Source organism: Protobothrops mucrosquamatus, unplaced genomic scaffold (assembly GCF_001527695.2).
Source record: "Protobothrops mucrosquamatus isolate PMUCROS unplaced genomic scaffold, P.Mucros_1.0 scaffold_290, whole genome shotgun sequence".
NCBI lineage: Eukaryota > Metazoa > Chordata > Lepidosauria > Squamata > Viperidae > Protobothrops > Protobothrops mucrosquamatus.
The window spans coordinates 157,163-176,911 of NW_015386366.1; the positions used below are offsets into that span (position 1 = coordinate 157,163).

Below are 19,749 nucleotides of genomic sequence, written 5' to 3' on the forward strand. Positions count from 1 at the left end.
CTTGAATAGAGTCTATTCTATTGGCTTTCAAAAGCCAATAGAATAAGAGGGAGTAGCACAGCTAAGGAAAAGGTAAAAAAAAATGGCGGACTGCGTTGAAAACGGGGAAAAAAAATGGCGGACTGTGTTGCTTGGCGACCCCCGTGAAATGGTCGTTCGACCCCAAATGGGGTCGCGACCCACAGGTTGAGAACCGCTGGTTTAATGTCTCAGGCAGACTCCCCTCCCTCATGATATAGGCAGCCATATGATTTTTTTTTAAAAGGCAAAACCATAAGCATCCAAGTACTTTTAGCATCCTTGACAAGACAATGCTCAAATAATCATACTGAGATTTTACAAGGAAAAAAACTGGCACTAAGGAAACTCTAGAAACAGGATTAATTAACTGTTGAAGCCTTATCAAATAGTGAACAAGAAGAAATACTGAGATAATTTGATGAATTTAAATAAACACAGCTGTTAACACAAACAGCGGCCAAACCTTTCATTGACCTGATATCTTTGGACTTCTCATCTAAGAGCAACTCCACAGAAAATCATTATAAATCCTCCGAGTCCTGCAATCAAAAAAGATTCAGCAAGCCAAAACGTCCTTCTAGCCTGAAACAGCCCAAATTGATTCCATCTTGTTCAGTTTTGGATAATGACAATCTGCTTCATTCTGTTTTACCTTAGGGCAGTGGTTCTCAACCTTTTTAATGCCGTGACCCCAACTGGTTGTAAGTCGAGGACTAAACCGGCCGTAAGTCAAGGACTAAACCGGTCATAAGTCGAGGACTAAACCAGTTGTAAGTCGAGGACTTCCCAACCGATCGTAAGTCGAGGACTTTCCCTGCCCGGGAGCGCTGCACATGCGTGGTTCCACCCCCTGCGCCGGCCGAGGCGTAGCTGGCAAGCGGCAGAGACGGAGCAGGCCGACCACCAGCTGGCCCAGCCCAAGGGAGGTAAGACACCCGCCGGAAAAGGGAAAAAAATGGTGGACAAAAAAAAAATGGCAGACAGCCTTGCTTGGCGACCCCCGTGAAATGGTCGATCGACCCCAAATGGGGTCCCGACCCACAGGTTGAGAACCACTGCCTTAGGGTCTTGATCAGAAAAGAGGATGAAAGAAAATGGCTATACCAAGAGTATATCCTGACCAAGACCTCCAGCTTGCAAATCCAGCCAAGTCCAGAGATAGCAAATGAATTGACTTTAGCCCAAAGTTGCTGCCTAGTAATAATTCCCATTCTGATGACAGTATCAGTATAACATCAGGATGCCTTCTTACACCTAGGCAAGAACATAACACTTTGAATGCCACCAACTGACTCACTACTAAGGCTATGGGGGTTACATAAAACCCATCTCTTGGAATATTGCTGGGTGGCATAATAAACTGGTGACTACCCATTTTGAACAATACCTGTCATTGTTCATTGTATTACAGGGATTAGTCAGATGGTGATTACAGGCAATTCTTGTTGAGCAATTACAGCTCAGTTGTTAAATGAAACAGCTGCTAAGTAACACTGCAACTACGGACTTGTGATCTTACTTCAACTTTCCTTTGCTTTACACAGGTGTGAAGATTGCAGATGTGAGGATTGGTAGTAAAGTTACTTTTTCATCACTATTATAATTGTGAATGGTTGCTAAATGAGATAATCGCTAAGCAAAGACTATCTGTATATCCAAATTGTCCAGATAGATAGCTTAGGAATGCTACTTTAAATGCAGAACTTTATTTATGCTTACTCAATAAAGAAGCCCTGGTGTGATAAATAAATTAATATAAATAGGATTAGAGCTTTACTACCTAACTTCAATATGAATTAACCCTGGCAATACTGAGTGGCTTTGGGTATTGGGAGCTGCTGGTTCTAGGACTATGCCATCTTTGATGCTGGATGGGGCTGTAGTGTTCCAAACAGACCCCATGCACAACCTGGGGAGTCTCCTAACTCACTGCTCCTGCTTAAAGAAGAGGTGACAGTCATGGGTAGAGGGCCTTTGAACAACTTTGTATTAGGTGCTGGTTGCACCCATTCTTAAATTGAAGGGCTGTACTCATGGCCACTCAAACCCTAGTCACCTCCCAGTTGGACCATTGTAATGTGCTCTACATGGAACTTCCCTTGAAGTGCATCTGAAGGCTTCAGCTGTTACAAATTGCAACAATGTAAGAAGTAATGTATGTTTCCAGAACAACACATTACACCTCTGCTCCACAATCTGCATTGGTCCAGTTCAAGATGCTGGTTTTGACTTTTGAAGCCCTACATAGCATGGGGCCTTATTATCTGAGGGGCTGCCTCTCCCCAATTACACCTGCCTGTCCCACCAGAACCAACAGGAAAAGCATGGTATGGGTCCTGTTAACTATGGAACTATATCTGGCAAGTCCTAAGCAGCAGACTTTTTTTTTACCAAATGGAATATCTTTCTCACTGTAGTAAGACTCCATCCCTACTGACTTTCCAGAAGTCCTCCAAAACTTGGTTGGGCCATCAGATAAAATACTGAGGTGACTCCATTATTATTAACATCTACTCTTCACCTAATACTTGTTCTGTTTTAACCTTGAGTTTTGTAGTTTTTAAAGTTTTCAAAGTTAATACCATTCCAGATTCAATAATCTATATAAATAAAAATGTAAATGTTTGTTTGTTCAAAATCTTAAATCTCCGAAAGTTCTTCACCGATTGCTTTGAAATTTTGACACAACGTTGCATTCGAATACGCACGTGTTTTTATATACCTATATTATATAGATGTCACACCTGTGACAGGTAAAAACATGCTTTTTTTGAAAAACAGCGCCATCTGTTGGACGTAAAAGCAACACACGCTTTTACCAGACTGAGCCACAACAACGCGTGGCCGGGTGCAGCTAGTTGTCAATAAAAAAGACACTGCCATTGCATTGACTGTGGAGTGATGCAAATACACCAGACAGCTGAAGAAGAAAAACAGGCATTGGAATAATATCCTAATATCTGAAGGACATTGAAGAAGATGCACTGAAGGATTATTGAATACAAGAGAGACCAAACTGGCCTACAAGAAAGACCAAAGGAAAAATAAAAAGTAGTACATGGCCAGCACACACACACACACACACACACACAGCAGGTAAAGCAGATAACAACAAGACCTGACAATGGCTAAGAACAGGAAAGTTGAAGAAAGAGATAGAGGGACTAATTCTGGCTACACAAGACCAAGCCTTAAGATCAAAAGCATGTAAAGCCAGAATTGAGAAGACAGTAAGGAATAGCAAATGCCACCACTGCAAAGAAACTGAAGAAACAATGAATCATCTAGTAAGCTGCTGCAAGAAGATAGTACAGACTGACAATAAACAATGGCATGACAAAGTAGCAACAATGTTGCACTGGAGTAGCTGCAAGAAATACCATTTGCCTACAAGCAAAAACTGGTGCGATCACAAAATATACAAAGTAGTAGACAACGAAGGCACTAAAATGCTCTGAAACTTTAGAATTCAAACAGACAGGCACCTGACACATAACACCCCAGATTTAATAATTGTTGATAGGAAAGACAAAAAAAATATGAATAGTGAATGTTGCAGTATCTAAAGCCAGCAGAAGAGAAGAAAAAGAACTTGAGGGGGGAAAAAATTAAACAACAACATCTGCCAATACCAGGTTCATGGAAGGACTCAAGGATCAAGGACCATTTTGATCAATTTAAATACAAATACCAAATCTAATCTAAACATCTGGCTGACTGTGTGACCAAATATATCAAATATATATGGCTGCCCATGTCACAAACAAGTGACTCTGGGTGGCATAAAACAAGACTAAAAAAATCATTGTTACACTATATTACACTATAATAATAGCAATATTATAGTGTAATATAGTGTAACAATGATTTTTTTAGTCTTGTTTTATGCCACCCAGAGTCCCTTGTTTGTGACATGGGCAGCCATATATATTTGACAAATAAAGAAATAATTAAATGACATGCATCAAGAACCAAGATGATCATGGCATTGGGTATATTTTAAAAATGTTTCCTCAAGTGAATACAGCAACCTGTATTTCTCAAAGTGTTAAGACTAACTCTCAGCACTTGATCTTAAGCCATGCTGGCTCAAATTCCTCACATCCGTCATACAGACTTCAACACTACACTTCCAATCAATCCAGCTTTCTCTATTATATTGAAGAATAGATTGATTGTATGCCATCTACTTGGTATCAACTTAGCAACCACACAGAAAGACCTTCTCCAGGAAAATCAAGGCCAAGTATGAGGCCTTATTTGAACCCTATTAATCTTCCAAGCCTCTGGATTTACAGCTATATTCATGAACTCGCCTCTTGTACCTATTTGCATGGACATCCAGCAAAGCCAACTTCCATACTTTAAAAGTTGACGGATCAGGATCAGCTCAAACAGACTATACAGGTGCAGCTCAAACAGATCAGGTGCAGCTCAAACAGACTATATATTATGTATATATAAAACAAGTGCAGTCTCCTAAAAGTGGGCAAGGTTATGATAAAAATTACGTTTGATTTAATTGAATTAACATGTAGTTAACACAATGCAATTCATTGCTTGTGTTTTTAATAACTTCTGTCTTGTTAAAAACAGAAAGATGTGAACAATATTTAGATTCTGGATTATAGGAAACTACATGCAGTCTGCAGCCTGAGGTTCTAGACCCCTCATAAAAAGCTTAAACAGGACTCTAAATTCAGTTAAATTCAGAAATGATAATAATGACAGTAGTATACTATAGCTTAACCACTCCTACCCAATACTGCTTGATGAGAATTCATGCAATCTGAAAATAATTCAGAATAAGTGTTTCAGAACTTATATGAGAACAACACTTCTTTGTATTCATTACAGCAGCCCAGTTTATGGCTGATGGCTAATAATGAAATAACCAAATCACAATAACTAATTAGATTTGTTAACCATCTTCTTTAGACAAGCTATGAATGATAAGAGATGTGCAAAAGTTAAATAACAGCTCATTCTGTTAAATTATTATAATGTATAGCCATAATTTACCTCAGTTGCTTCTGCTCCTTTCTTCCCTTTTGATGCTCCACTTGCAGTTTTGCCTCCATGCTGTAAGAAAATTTTAAAATGTCAAACTAGCGTTTGAAAACAACATACAATATTTTCTACACTAGGAATAGGCAACACAGTTCTCAAAAGCAACATGCCCACAGATCACTCCCTTTGCAAGACATTTTTCCCCGTTTTAAAAGAAAACACAAGAAGTTAGTAGGCTGCAAGGCACACCAATGACTTCTGGTATTGTCTTTACAAAAATTCCACCAGCTCCCACAATAGATTGCACAGATTTGTTTAGAAAATAAAAAGGATGGAGGAGTTACAATGAAGGAAATACTGCACTAGGACTAAGGAAAACACCTTCATGTCCAAACTACCTTCTTTTATCAACTGGGATTTTATATCCAAGCAATCATTTTGTGGAGGGAAAAGCTCCCCTTCCTCCCCTTATGAAGAGCTTGCATGATTTAAGTATAAAAATCTTAATTGTTCTCATTGGCTTCAAAACATTGCCTATACTTTAAATTTAAATGAAATTAAATATAATATAGATTTTATTCTTCTATATTTATTAATTCCTGGAGCATAATCCCTCACACAACATCACAGGCTTCAAACTTTTTCTGGAAACAGTAGGCCATAGTGTGTCACCTGTTGTTGTACCAGGGGTTTTGCTCCCATACTAGGAGATATGTCTGAAACAAAGCCCAAGTTATATTTCTTATTTAAATGTAAATATAATTAAGCCAAAATATAACAAATGCAATTACTTCTATTACACTGAATCATTTTCCTCTTTTGTCATGTTAAAATTTGCAGTAGCCTATAGACAATTTTAGAGGCCTATAGAATTTTAGTGGCCACATATACTTGCATTCCTTATTATGATAAATGATCTACATACATCAACATATAAAAACAAATACATGCTCATCAAGGATACATTATTTGATTACTTGTCTTGATTGCTGTCATGGAAAATTTGGCCACAATATACTTTGCATACTCATCTCAGGTGGGCCGGGATGTCGTTGCAAGACAGGCAGAAGAAACGAGTTCTTAGAAGCTTGGAATTCAGGTTCAACTACAGTATAGGATCTTACTAACCACCAAATTATACTCCATATACTTTATCCTCTGCAGGACTACATGTCTGGCTTTAATGTAATCCATCGTAAAGAGAAGAGAGGCCACACATGGCCTGGGAACTCAGGATATGTTGCTCTGCTGTATATTCACCAGAACATTGAACTTGTGTTTCTTGACTTCCCGTCTATCACTACATAGCAGACATCCAAACATCCATCTATTATGGCTTGCTGGATAACAACTTCAATCTGCTTCAGGTCTGGACATAAGAATGGTCCTCTATTGCTCATCCAGAGTGTCACAACATTCCCTGCTTTATAGCTGAATCAAAAGGATTCAGTCTACCCCTTAAGACCTGGTCAATCCTCAGTAGAATTGAGACTCAACATGGCAGGTGTGCTAGTCACCTCCATAAATGGGGAAAGCCTTCCTCCTAGAAATGTGACTGTGGTGTTCCAAAGCAGACAGTGTGACATATTAAGGAACAGTGCCCTTTGAGCACACATCAGTGAAACTCCAGAGATTTTCTGTATGTAACTCCATCATGTATTGACTATATTAATAGTCTACCTTTGAATTTGTAAATAGTTTCATAAGTGCTCATTGAGAATGTAATTGTGATGTGCTTTTTAACATTTTTGCCATATGCTAAATAAATAAACAACTACACAGCTTACAGGAAATCCTTGACTTATATCCATTTACTTTGCAACCATTCAAAGTTACAACAGCACTAAAAAGTGACTTATGACTGATCCTCATACTTACAACTGTCACATCATCCCCTCAGTCACATGATCAAAATTTAGGCACTTGGCAACTGGCATGTATTTACAATAGTAGTATCCCAAAGTCATGTGATCACCATCTGCAACCTTCCCAGCCAGCTTCTGACAGCATAGTCAATGGGGGACGCTGGATTCATTAACAACTGTCTGATTCACTTAACAGTTGTAGTAATTTGCTTAAATACTGTGGCAAAAAAGTTGTAAAATCAAGATTCACTCAACAACCTCCATGCTTAGCAACAGAAATTCTGGTCCAAACTATAGTTGTAAGTCGATGACTGTGTGTATTTCCAAAAATACATGATCCATTACTACGATAAAATATTCAAGAAGCCCTTATGAGAGATTGTGTGACAGAATGCAACAACTGAGTACATTGTTGTCTGCCATCCTGTCATATGATCATCCAGACATAATTCTAGCACTCTGACAAGTCAGTTGGGAAAGAGACAAATAGCTGATGAATCAGATTGAACTAGGCAGCTTTGGAATGTCTGAAAGGTACATTTTTTGTCCCAGGGTGACCTGGAAGAAGATCTCTGTGTCCCAAAGACCAGAGTAAGACAGAGGAAAGATCATCGACATCAAGGAATCTTGTTCTAGAGGATGATAAATGAAAACAACATCCTGCCAGCTTGATAAATCTCCAGCCAGGTTTCATTCATGCACTTATTTTGCTCCTAAAAAGAGATGGGATGTAGAAGTAGCAACATATGGAGAACAGGGTTAACTGTGCCAGAGTTTTATTCTGCCTATAAAGAAATTAATTTTGAAATGTTAAACAGGTGCATATAGATTACCTGCTTATCACAAAAGCTGTAGTAAGATAGGAGAAAGGGGAAGAAACCAACAGGCATTGTTTGCTTGCTTTATCTGACTTTTGCTCAACTTAATTATCCTTGCATAACTAAAAGGAAACCAATTTTTTCCTATTTGAAGTTATGACACTGAAGGAAAAAAATTACAATAACATCTTTTTGATACTTTCTTTCAATACTGTATCTTTCCACAAGAACCTAAAACCTTAGTGTTATGAATGTTTTTCTTTCACAACTACCAGAATTTCCACTAACGGATAACCAAAAAGTTAAAATATGTATTAAAAACTCCAATATGTTAAAAAAAATAAACAAATATTTGATGTATAATGATAATTTCATATCTGGGCATTAATTTAGATTCTTTTATTCTGCCTTTGTTACTTTATAAGTAGACTCACGTGGTTAAAACACTGGGTTGACAATCTACAAGCCCACATTCGAAAGCCGAGTACTGTTATGTGATGGGTTGAGCTCCAGTCATTTGCTCCAGCTCCTGCTCACCTAGCAATTCGAAAGTGTGCTAACGCAAGTAGCTAAATAGGTACCACTTCGATGGGCACATTAAAGGGGGCATGAAAGGAGTCTCCAACCAGGCATCTTCTGGGCAACAGTGATGTCACTGGTTAATCCTTGGCACTTCCGACACAAAAGCAGCAGCAGTAACTTCATAAGTAACTGAAGAGAGTGATCATATATAGGGCTCTTTCTTCCCCCCCCCCTACTTTACCTACAACAACAACAACTCTGTGAGGTGGATTGGGCTAAGAAAGAGTGACTGCCGAAACATATCCAGTCAGCTTTCATGTCTAAGGCAGGACTAAGACAAAGCTAAAGCTCATAGTTTCCTAGTTTCTAGACCAGGGGTCTTCAAACTTGGCCCATTTATGACTTGTGGACTTCAACTCCCAGAATTCCTCAGCCAGCGTGCCTGGCTGAGGAATTCTGGGAGTTGAAGTCCACAAGTCATAAAAGGGCCAAGTTTGAAGATCCTTGTTCTAGGCCAACACCTTTATCACCACATCAAATAGGAAGATGCCTTCCAGAACACAATGCCTTAATAGGATAGCAAAACATATACTGGGTAATATATTAATTTCTGGAAATAACTGAAACAATCAGTGATAAATCATATCAGGACTTCTGAAACATTATTTTCAGGATAAACCCATCAAGTCATTTTGTAGAAAGACTTGACATATTCAAGATGACATTTCATGGCAGTGTAAAAACCTTTTTTTTAAAAAAGGACTTTTCTCATAAAATGATTTAATTTCTAATTTGTTTAGAAAGGCCTGGCTGAGAAACTATTTATCTCCATTAAATTTATTCATTATAAATTAAATAAACTTCACTGAAAACTGCCTGAGTATTTATGGCCGTGATTTTTAATTGCTGCTAGTTATTTGATATTGAGCGATTGATTGATTATTGCCACCATCAGTGTTGATTCTTAGCAACTATGTAAATAGATCTCCAGGATGTTCTGTTCCCAGACCTTGTAACACTGTATCCATCACCACTGTAATCAAGTATATCCACCCTGCATGGTTAAAATATATGAAAGGATGTCACACAGAAGAAAATCAAGAACTTATTCTTCATTGTTCCAGAATGCAAGAAAAGGAATGATAAGATTTAAATTACATGAAAGCAGTTTTCAGCTGTATGTTAGAAAAAAAATCTTTCACAGAAACACTGCTTCAATTAAGGGAAACAATTAGCCAGAGAAATAGCAGATCCCTGTCAGTCTTGCAAGGTAGTTCCAACCAGAAACACAATCAGGAATACTAGCTCTATCTTTATTGTAAGTTTATATTAATAGAATCTTGCAAGTCTGAAAGGACCCCTCCCATATCTCCCTTTTATTCTCTCCAAAACTAGAGAAGATCCCTTCTGAGACACTTTTGCCACTCTTCCCGATTCAAATTTCATTTTTCAGACCTTGCATAGGCTGCGTCTCTTCTTACCGTCTCCCAAAGTCATTTCCACATACTATTACATTCCCTTTCGTTCTAGCACAGGAAGCAAGAAATCATTGTAGAAGCTTTAAATTGGATTCCAGAATCAAACAACGGCTAATGCCTCCTTCCAATTAGTAACACAGAGGTTCTGGCAGGATTTAAGTTACCTTGAGGCAAGATGGTAGCCTATGAATTTTATAAATGTATTTATATTATAAATTTATATATACAAATATAAAGTATATATTTAAAATGTATAATTATATAAATTTAAATATATGTTATAAATATATGTAAATATTTCTAAATACACGTGGGGGCTAGAAGTATACATACATGAAATCTATATTAAGTTCTCCTTGGGTAGGGAAAAATGCAGAATAATAACATAAATCCAGGTTTGGCGTTTATCCAATTCTTGTTATGAATATTTCTGCCTGGAATAAGACTTTATGCAATGTTGTATCACAGTCATTTTTGTGAAGGTATCAAAGTAAACAGGCCTATAAATAGACAACTATAAATATTAGTATGAGGACTGGGTTTGTAATTTGTTTTTTTTGTAAAACCACAGAAATTTTAACCTATACATATTAAAACTAGCTATTCCCACATGAAATAGAACAGATTATTTACTTTAGTTTAATGAAGTTCAGTAAGGTACCATAAAAGAATGATTAGGGGGCACATGCTTCAATTCTGGGACTTTGCTCATCTAGACAACTTCACAAAACAAAAGGGATTATGTTGTAAATAATCATTATCAGTAGCAAAAACAAATTGCATGAGCTACATGAACATTAACTGAAAAAACTTGGAATCTGATTCACACAATTTCTGATACAGCATGGTTTGGGGTACATGGTCCAATAGCATACAACTTCTTCAGATCTGGGCCTTTGAGAAGTATTTTGGTCCAGGCTCCAATAAGTGGGGACAAGATAGAAACTAAATATGGTGTAATATTTAATTCAAACCAAAATGTTAACTTCCCATATGTTTTATAATATCTTAAATTTAGAACTTTGTATCTCAGATGGCTGGGATTCCAAAAGCCAAATCCTCCCTCATTGTTAATTAATTGGCTGTATAAATGTTTTAGATAGATAGATAGATAGTCCATGACAGGATAAAGGACACAGCTTCTTTAAAGCATATGTTTTTACAGTTAAGCTTTGGGAGAAAGAAGTCTAGTATATAAGTGTTACTGTACAACAAATGTTAAAATTTTCAGAGAATATTCTTCTCTTGAATTATTTACATAGTACACAGAACGTGGCAACTGGACAATGTATATAGATTCTCAATATAGCTAAAAACTGATACTGTAACATTGGAATGATAAATTCACCATATATGACTTTGCACACTATAGATAAATATAATGAAATACATCGCTCATATATATAAAATACAGTAGGTTAAAAAAAGCATGATAGTTACATAAGAGTAGCTGCCCAGAATTGCTTGACTGTGAAGAGGGCGGCATATAAATTTAGTAAATTAAATAGTGTTTAAAGTATATGTATGTATACCTTCATGTATAATATACATACTTGCATAATGTTTGCATTATATATGTTATAATAAATTAATATATTTATTTAATACAGAATTGTAATTCTTCACCAATTACTTTAATCCCATATACTTTACATTTTGTTTTTTTTTTCATTATACTTTTCATTTATTTTTAAAGCACTTGTTATGTATTTTTATTATATATGGATTTTTGTGTTTGGTACTTTCCCCTTTTTTCTGGTACTATTTTAAAAGCAACATTTTTTTAAAGTAGGATTTTATCTATGTAGCCAACCCAATTACAACCTATATGATCTATGTCAAATTTATTAGCCACACGTTACTGCAGGAAACAATAGAGATCTGCATGAACACCATTTAATACCACCTTATGATAGAAAAAAAGTTTTTAAAAGTTATCATAGAACAGTGATGGCAAACCTTTTAGAGACCGAGTGCCCAAACTGCAACCCAAAACCCACTTATGCATCATCGAGTGCCAGGTGAGTGTGGCCCATTGGCTGGGTGTGGCCCATTGGGTGGGCATGGCTGTGGTGGTAACAGCAGACTGGGTGGGACTAAAAAGTTCAATCAATCAATTCCAACTTTGCAAGATCTTTTTTTCCCTGCGAGAAGTTGAAATTGACTGATTGATTGAACCTTTTTTTTTTGTACATGGCGGCGGAGGCCTAAAGCGAAAAGGTTTTATAAAACCCAGCTGAAGGCCTAGGACTGGGGTGATGGTGCGCGTGCCCACAGAGAGGGTTCTGAGTGCCGCCTCTGGCACCCGTGCCATAGGTTCGCCACCACTGTCATAGAAGAAGGGAAAAATGTTAAAATACAATACATCTCAGTATATCCTAAAAAGGAGGGAAAACACACTAGATGTTCACAGAGGTGCCTTTTGCAAACCTAAAAGAAAACCTCCCAAGTATCAGGGGGGAAGTATTCCAGAGGATAGGCTGCGCATAGAGAAGGCCTAGTTTTCACTACAGTAACCCATAACACAGCAGTCTCTCTATCACAGCACAAGCCCTTCCAGCACTTTTCCAGTGTTAGTGATCAAGCAAGTCTGCAACGAGGAAAATGATCTGTATCTTGGTCTCCCACTTTTTAGGGGCTTATATGCTAAACATAAACTAATGACATGGCTGAATAACTAATAATTAGTAATTATTAATGGCTTTAATACTGGTGTACTCAAGTATGTTGTCAGGTACTTCCAGTGGTGGGATTCAAATATGTGAATAACCGGTTCTCTGTGTGGATGCCGCTTCCAGAAGTCCCTTCTGGACCTGGGCAACAAAAATTAGCTACCGGTTCTGCCAAATTGGTGCGAACTGGCTGAATCCCACCACTGGGTACTTCTCTCAGTAACCTGCCCACTACATTCAAGTCAAGTCAAGTAAGTTTATTACAGTCAAAGACCAAAGACAAGAACAACTTAAAAACACTCAAGGACTATCCGGTAAAAATTATAAAATAAAATAATAATAGATAACATTTATACTAAACTCACAATTTGACATCCAATCTGTCAATTACACATGAGCAAAACACAGCATGGCCTAGCTATACTATAATATCAATCCTTAAACTGTGAGGCCCATGGTCATTGAATACTAAAATGCAAAAGAATGGTAATGCAAAAGGATTTGCTGCGTTAGTTGTGTAAAATAGCTATGGTGGATTAATCACTAGTAAAATATATGGTTACATGACCCATTCCATCTCTTTTGCAAGTTTAAAATCACTTCCCTAAAGTTGGTTAAATCAGCAAATAGAATGGATGATCTCTTTGTAACGTGATTGCAGGTTAACTCACAAAGTTCTTCTGCAATGATAATTACCAAACTTCAAAATAAGTGTCATAATTTATTTTAGAAAGCCTTTCTTAAGCCAGAAATGCTCTGTGCTAAAGACATTGAAAGCAAAAATGTAGCTCAGAAGTATTCAGAGAGAAAAAAATAGCTTTTACTCTATCTCAGAAATCTTGGCCATTCTCTTCCTTCCCAATGACAAATTGGAGAGAAGGAAAACATACAAGTCTTTCTGAAGAGCCATTTAACTTTGCGATAATCATATGCAACAGCATAATCATAAATGTTGGCAGGAGAGTTAATATTAATTTTATTTAGATAAGGCCTGCAGCTCCACCCTCCATAAATACGGAAGCCACCCAGTTTGCATTGAAAATTATGGACTTTTTTAAATGAGAAAAAAAAAAAAGATTTGCATGCCATTTTCTTAAATCCTCAATTAAATTGCTCAAAATGTTTCCAAAACTTTAATTAGGGTTGCCAGGTGTCCACTATTTGAGTGGACAGTCCACTTTTTTCACATTATGTTCACTATTTTTTCCCCCAAAATAGTGGACATTTTTGTTATTCAAAAGCTTTTATGATGAAATGGTACGTAATCTAAAGCTGTACAGTCTTCTTTTTTTACTACTTTACTACTACCCCCCCCTCCCGCTTGTCCGCTATTTTTTGGAAGCAGACCTGGCAACCCTAACTTTAATCAGAATAACTATTTTTGTTATTCCCAAATCTGGCTTACCGTGTACATTCCAGTGAATCAGTTGTTTTAAAAGCTCTCTTTCGGACTGATTTATTTATTCAAGGAACGAAGAGTATAATCCTACCCCTTCAGAGGTAGGGATAATCCTACCCTTCCTTTTCTGATCAATCAGACTTTCACGTCAGAAAGTTTAAAAGGCACAAAAATTCACAAGAACAGGCCAACTGTTCTGTGCATATCAGAAGGGCGTAAACTTTCTGGTTCTCCTTGGCCAGGGGTAGGCAACCTTGGCTCTTTTATGACTCGTGGACTTCAACTCCCAGAATTCCTGAGCCAGCTGTGCTGGCTCAGGAATTCTGGGAGTTGAAGTCCACGAGTCATAAAAGAGCCACGGTTGCCTATCCCTGTCCTTGGCCAATTCATCCCTGGTGTAAAAGCGCCACAGGTACGATCTCAGCAAAGACCAGGAAGGATTAACGACTGACACTCCCTCGGAACTACCTCAAACCCGCCGCAATCCCTGTATGATTAACTTCCCGCGTTATTTACCGTCGCATACCACCAACTCGCAAACGCCATCGCGGGGACCGCTCCCAGCTCTCCTTCTTCCAAGTTCCGCTTCAGCCTCCTAAAGAGATCGCCCGAAACTCCCCAACTAACTATGCGCGGCTGGCTGCGACTGTCTGGCCGGAGGGCTCGGGAAGATGTGCGGGCGAAGAGCGGGGCGTGGAGAAGCCGCTGGCTCCTTCAGTCGGCCCGCCCCCAAACAGACAGCAGAGTAGGAAAGTTTGAAGAGGGACGGTCCGTGTCAATGTGGTTGTCTGCTTGCTAGAGCCCCGCCTTCCGGCTTTGAAGTTTGTAAAACAAGGGAGGCTTGCCTAGAAGCAATCGTCTTTTGGGATAAACTAAGGGCGAGACCAATCGGCTAAGACGGCATTCCTCCCCCCCCCCCAACTCCGGATAGACGGAGGTAAGGATGGGAATGATGACTCGATCCAGCTTCCCTTGGTGCCAGCTGCACCGCCCAAAGCCTTCTAAGCATGATTTCATTGTTTTGACCCAGTTCCTGGAAGAAGGGAAGGTGTCTCCACTCGTTGCCTTTCTTTCTAAATCCCTAGCACAGTGTTTCTCAACCTTGACAATTTTAAGGCATGTGGACTTCAACTCCCAGAATTCCACAGCCAGCAATGCTGGCTGTGGAATTCTGGGAGTTGAAGTCCACATGCCTTAAAATTGTCAAGGTTGAGAAACACTGCGGGCCTAGCATATTTTTTTTTTGAATAAAATTCCTCCTCCTTTCTCAGAATAGCTAAAAAAAAAAAAAAAAGACTGGCCAATAACTCACATTTTATCCCGGGGCTGCATTCATTTATTTATTTATTTATTCGATTTTTATCCCGCCCTTCTCCTTACCGGACTCAGGGCGGCTAGATAAAGAAATGCACTTTGCTCCAGATAGACATTAAAGGCCCATAAACTATGTTCCCACAGGTGCTAACCTAGAGTCAGCTGAATTATGACTTACTGATTACCAGGACAATGGACCATAAACTAACTACACTAGTTTGGTTTTCACAGAATACTGAAACACTTTGTTGCCAGTGGCTTGCGAGGCCAGAAGAATATGGAAAGTCGGCTACTATAAATTCTGAGAAGGATATTTCAAAGTCTCCTAATTCTTCTTGGGGGTACCTGATAGGTCACTAACTGCCAAGGACCACTCAGAGAGGTTTTATCTTCAAAGCAAAGGCCTTTCTTTTCTCAGTATCTTGACTTCCCAAGAGTTTGCAAACAGTATTTAAAAAGGGGGGGGAGTGCAGTGGGGAAAAGGTATGACTATGAACAATTTATTCCACAATTTTGTGAATCTGTTAAAGGAATCTCCACCTTCCATTCCTCCTGCTACCCCACAAACAGGAAGGCCATAAAATCGGCCGCCCTGCAACCTACTTTTCCAGGCACTATGAAGTATCTTAAGGGTAGAAATCAAACTGTGAAATTCCACTGTAGTATCATTTCATAGCAGGAATATCTGCAAGATGAACACCCACCTGTACTAGAAATAAGATAAAAGAGTTCTTCATAAATGACCTCATACCTACCTTTCATCTCTTCTCTATGGCGAGGAGCCTAAATGGGTAAGAACCTCTCTCTGTTAAAGAGGAGGGAGCATGCCCAAAATCCTGAAGGCAAATCCCGATTTCTATTGGGAACCATGATAGGATACCAACTAGAGTTCATTTAAACCAGAGAATGACATGAAACTTAATGGCAGTGTAGATGAATACCATCGAACATACAGAGGCTCACAGCCTGGGTTCACACAGCACACTGTAAACAAGCCATCACAAATGTCTTTAGAAAGCTCATTGTTTTAATGGTGTGGTACATACAACAGGCCATGATATGAGGGCTGTTGCACAGTATACCAGCCTACATGGTAAACTTAATGAGGTCACATTTCCGAGTTCACAGGATACGCCGTTTCATAACCATCATAAGCCATGTTTTCAGAACGCGTTAAATGTGCTTGCTAATTTGTTACTCGGTAAATCGTCCCTACGGTGTCCGTGTGACTCGGTTTTGCACTTTATAAATGTGAATTTATAAAGTGTGGGTGTGAATCTTTTTTGCACTTTATAAATCACGGTTTTAAAATTTGGCGTCTTGCGCAAACACAACCCGGAACGGTAAAGTTTCCTAGTCGAAGATAGCTTTGAATCCTACACACTTTAGAAACCGCTCCGAGGCGCGCAGAGTCACTTTCCTTCTTAAGCTTTCAAGGATTCCATCTCCGGGTTTAAAGTAGCCCCCAAATGCCTGCTAAAATATTTTTAAAAGGGCAATTCGCATAACAGTCACCGTTTTTCACACGGCCGCAGGGAGGGGCTCTGGTCTTTCGAAGTCCCCTCGGAGAGCTTTCCTCCAGCGGGCGCCCTGGAGATGACAGCCTGCAGCGCTTATCGCCTGCAGCTGACAGGGGGAAATGAACAGGGTAGCCGGGCGCATCTGCAGCGAGAGACTCAAAAAGCGCCGTCGCGACGGAGAGGCGGCCTGGGCGTAGGCAAAACGAGGACGCGCGCGCACCCCAAGTTCCCTCGTTCGAGCAGCCGCTTCGCCCCACCCAGCGCTTCCCCACCGCTCCGGGCTCTGCGCCTCGGCTCGCCCGCGCCTCTGCGCGCTGCCGATCTTGGCTCCTCGCCGCTCTGGGCGCTGGCGAATTTCTGCTGCGCTTCGAACGCCGAAGCCTCAGCCCGGATCCGCACGCCGCAGGGCGACGCTTTCCTCGCCTTTCTTATTCGAAGGGGGAAAATGGAAGGAGAGAGAGCCCTCTTGGGGGGCAACAGTTTAGTTTGGTTCCCGCCCGCCGCCGCCCTCGGCTTACCTCTTTGGAGCCCGCGGCGGGCTGTTTTTTGCCTTTGGTCGGCTGCGACATGACAGCTGAGGAGGCGCTTTGGCTCCTCGCAGGCCGTTTTTTCGCCCTTGCGGCGTGTTGACGGGACTCTGCGGTGACTCCAAAACAAGGAAGACAGGGGAGCAGCAGAGGAGGATCCGGCGGGGAGCTACGAAACAACTTTTCCGACAGACCCCGTGCCAAAATCGGACGTCTGTGGCGCCTCCTCTTCCTGCCACCGCCGCCGCCGCCGCCGTTGCTTCAGTCACGGAGACTTTCCCGGGGAGGAGGTTCGCTACAAAAGTATTGGATGGCGCGTTGCTGTATTCCCCTAGCCGGCTGCGCCTTGTCGACGTTATGGGCTGCTAACCCAGCCTCTGAGCGCCGTTTCATTCTATCTTGTTTCAGATGAGCCTCCTTTTAAAATCTTGCCGAGGTTACAACGCACTCAACAACCCCTACCACCACCCCATCTATTTATTCTGTTTCTGACTGGTTTGGCCTGGTATAAGTGAGGCCTCTCCTTAATTTCTAAAAAAAATAAGCATTTTAGTACTTAATCTGCACAGGCCAGTATTACCTTCCTCTCCTCTTAAAACTTAGATGTGAAGCCATGTGGTCCATCTTTGATTCTGTCAGTGTTTGGATGAGACAAACATTTATCTAGCACAGTGGTTCTCAACCTTTTTAATGCCGCGACCCCAACCGGTCGTAAGTCGAGGACTAAACCGGTCATAAGTCGAGGACTACCCAACCGGTCGTAAGTCGAGGACTTTCCCTGCCCGGGAGCGCCGCGCATGCGTGGTTCCGCCCCCTGCGCCGGCCGAGGCGTAGCTGGCAAGTGGCAGAGACGGAGCAGGCCGACCACCAGCTGGCCCAGCCCAAGAGAGGTAAGGCACCCGCCAGAAAAGGGGAAAAAAATGGCGGACAAAAAAAATGGCGGACAACCTTGCTTGGCGACCCCCGTGAAATGGTCGATCGACCCCAAATGGGGTCCCGACCCACAGGTTGAGAACCACTGATCTAGCAAGTCCAGATAATGCCATGCAGATGAAAGTAAATCAAGACAGGCTTTTATATACACATCTGGAAGCCTCTCCCACTGACCTTGGTGTAATTTATTTGAAAGCTTATATAGACATTCCCAAGTTCAATTAATGTCAAGAACAACAAAAGCAAAAAAACCACAAAAAACTTGCTTAAAACGTAATAGATCTCACTCAAAAGAAATTCCAGCTCAGTTTATACAATTACAAACAGGCATATGATTATGCTAGCTAAATGCAAGTTTAAAAGAACATTTCAAGTGAAAAGAATGTCAAAAATATTTGCCTGGCATAAAAATGAAAAGAATGTTGATGCTAGCCAAGTTTCCTTAGGAATTATTGTCTAATCACAATATCTGTGCAAAAAGTAGTCTTTACTTCATTGTCGTCTCAATTTTGAAAATAGTAGCTCATAAAGAAGGGCTTGGAAGACAAACTTAAAAGCAGAGAAATTGTTATCAGAACATATATTCTAATAGACTCTTGAGAATTAGGACTCAGTTCTAGGCACCTGCCCGGTTTGTCTCTCTGGACATTTCTGAAATAAGCTCCCAATATTCTGGCTCACCATCATCCATACTGGCTGCATACAAAACACCTGGAGCAGTATTTTCTCAACCTTAAGCAACTTTAAGGCATATGGACTTCAACTCCCAGAATTTCCAGCTAGCATCACTGGCTGGGGAATTCTGGGAGTTGAATTTCAACATCTTAAAGTTGCCAAGATTGAGAAACACTGTTTTAGATAGATAGGTTTCCAACCCTCCTGTAAGTTCTTACCCACAATTAAGAGCTTTTCTATATGACCTGCTAACTGAACACAGGCATTGTTTCCATGATCACATTGAAATGACTTGTATGAATGACATCAGCCTTAGTTCACTACCTGCAATCCTCATTTCCTGCTCTGCTAGAAAAATGGTGCTTTTAGATTTGTATCAGCACAAAACTGGATGTGTGGTTTCTCTCCTGTGGTTAATTCGGTCTAATAATGTCTGTCCTCCTATTGCTTGATGTTAACAGCTGCCACAACAGAGCAAATTCCCCTGTGGTTATTGGTTGTGCCCTCCATGGTTATTTTAGAGTCATCATCATCATCATCATCATCATCATCTTTCTAGCCCAGGGGTGTCAAACTGCTGGCCCTTGGGCTGGTTTCATCATACCGAAGCCTCGCCCACCCCATTGCTGGCAATGCAAAAAGAATCATTCTTGAAACACAAATTATTTTTCATGAGATTCTCTTTATTTGTGATGTTTAATTTTTGACGATGCTTGAACCTTATCACATAACAGGTTTGACAGACTGTGCTGCATTCCTGAGGGTTCATCGCACAAAACACTACTCCCTGCTGCAAAGTTGATAAACAAAATAGAATGAAATCCTGGAAGGATCAAGATATTAAAATATATGCATTTCTCTATTAGGGGCAAGATACCAACTCTTCCCAAAAATTTATATTCCCACGATTCATCTTCTGATGCCAGTGTTCTTGATTTTGAACATTTTGAGGAAGGTGACTATGTTAATCTATTGCAGCAGGAGCAAAGTGGGAG

General features: G+C 40.1%; 1 protein-coding gene across 2 annotated transcripts in view; it reads right to left on the reverse strand.

Moving 5' to 3' along the window:
* Nucleotides 1–17,360, reverse strand: part of LOC107302786 (calpastatin) — a 67,330-nt gene extending 49,970 nt beyond the window's left edge. The window contains exons 1-2 of one of the 2 annotated variants that reach the window (XM_029287296.1): nucleotides 17,138–17,360; nucleotides 5,044–5,103 (exon numbers count right to left, since the gene is read on the reverse strand). In XM_029287296.1, the coding sequence (XP_029143129.1) occupies nucleotides 5,044–5,103; nucleotides 17,138–17,188 (111 nt within the window). In that variant the 5' untranslated portion in view covers nucleotides 17,189–17,360. Of the gene's footprint in view, nucleotides 1–5,043; nucleotides 5,104–14,301; nucleotides 14,424–17,137 lie in introns of those variants that run through there. The other variant, XM_029287298.1, reaches the window with a different exon arrangement.
* Nucleotides 17,361–19,749: the final 2,389 nt, after the last annotated feature.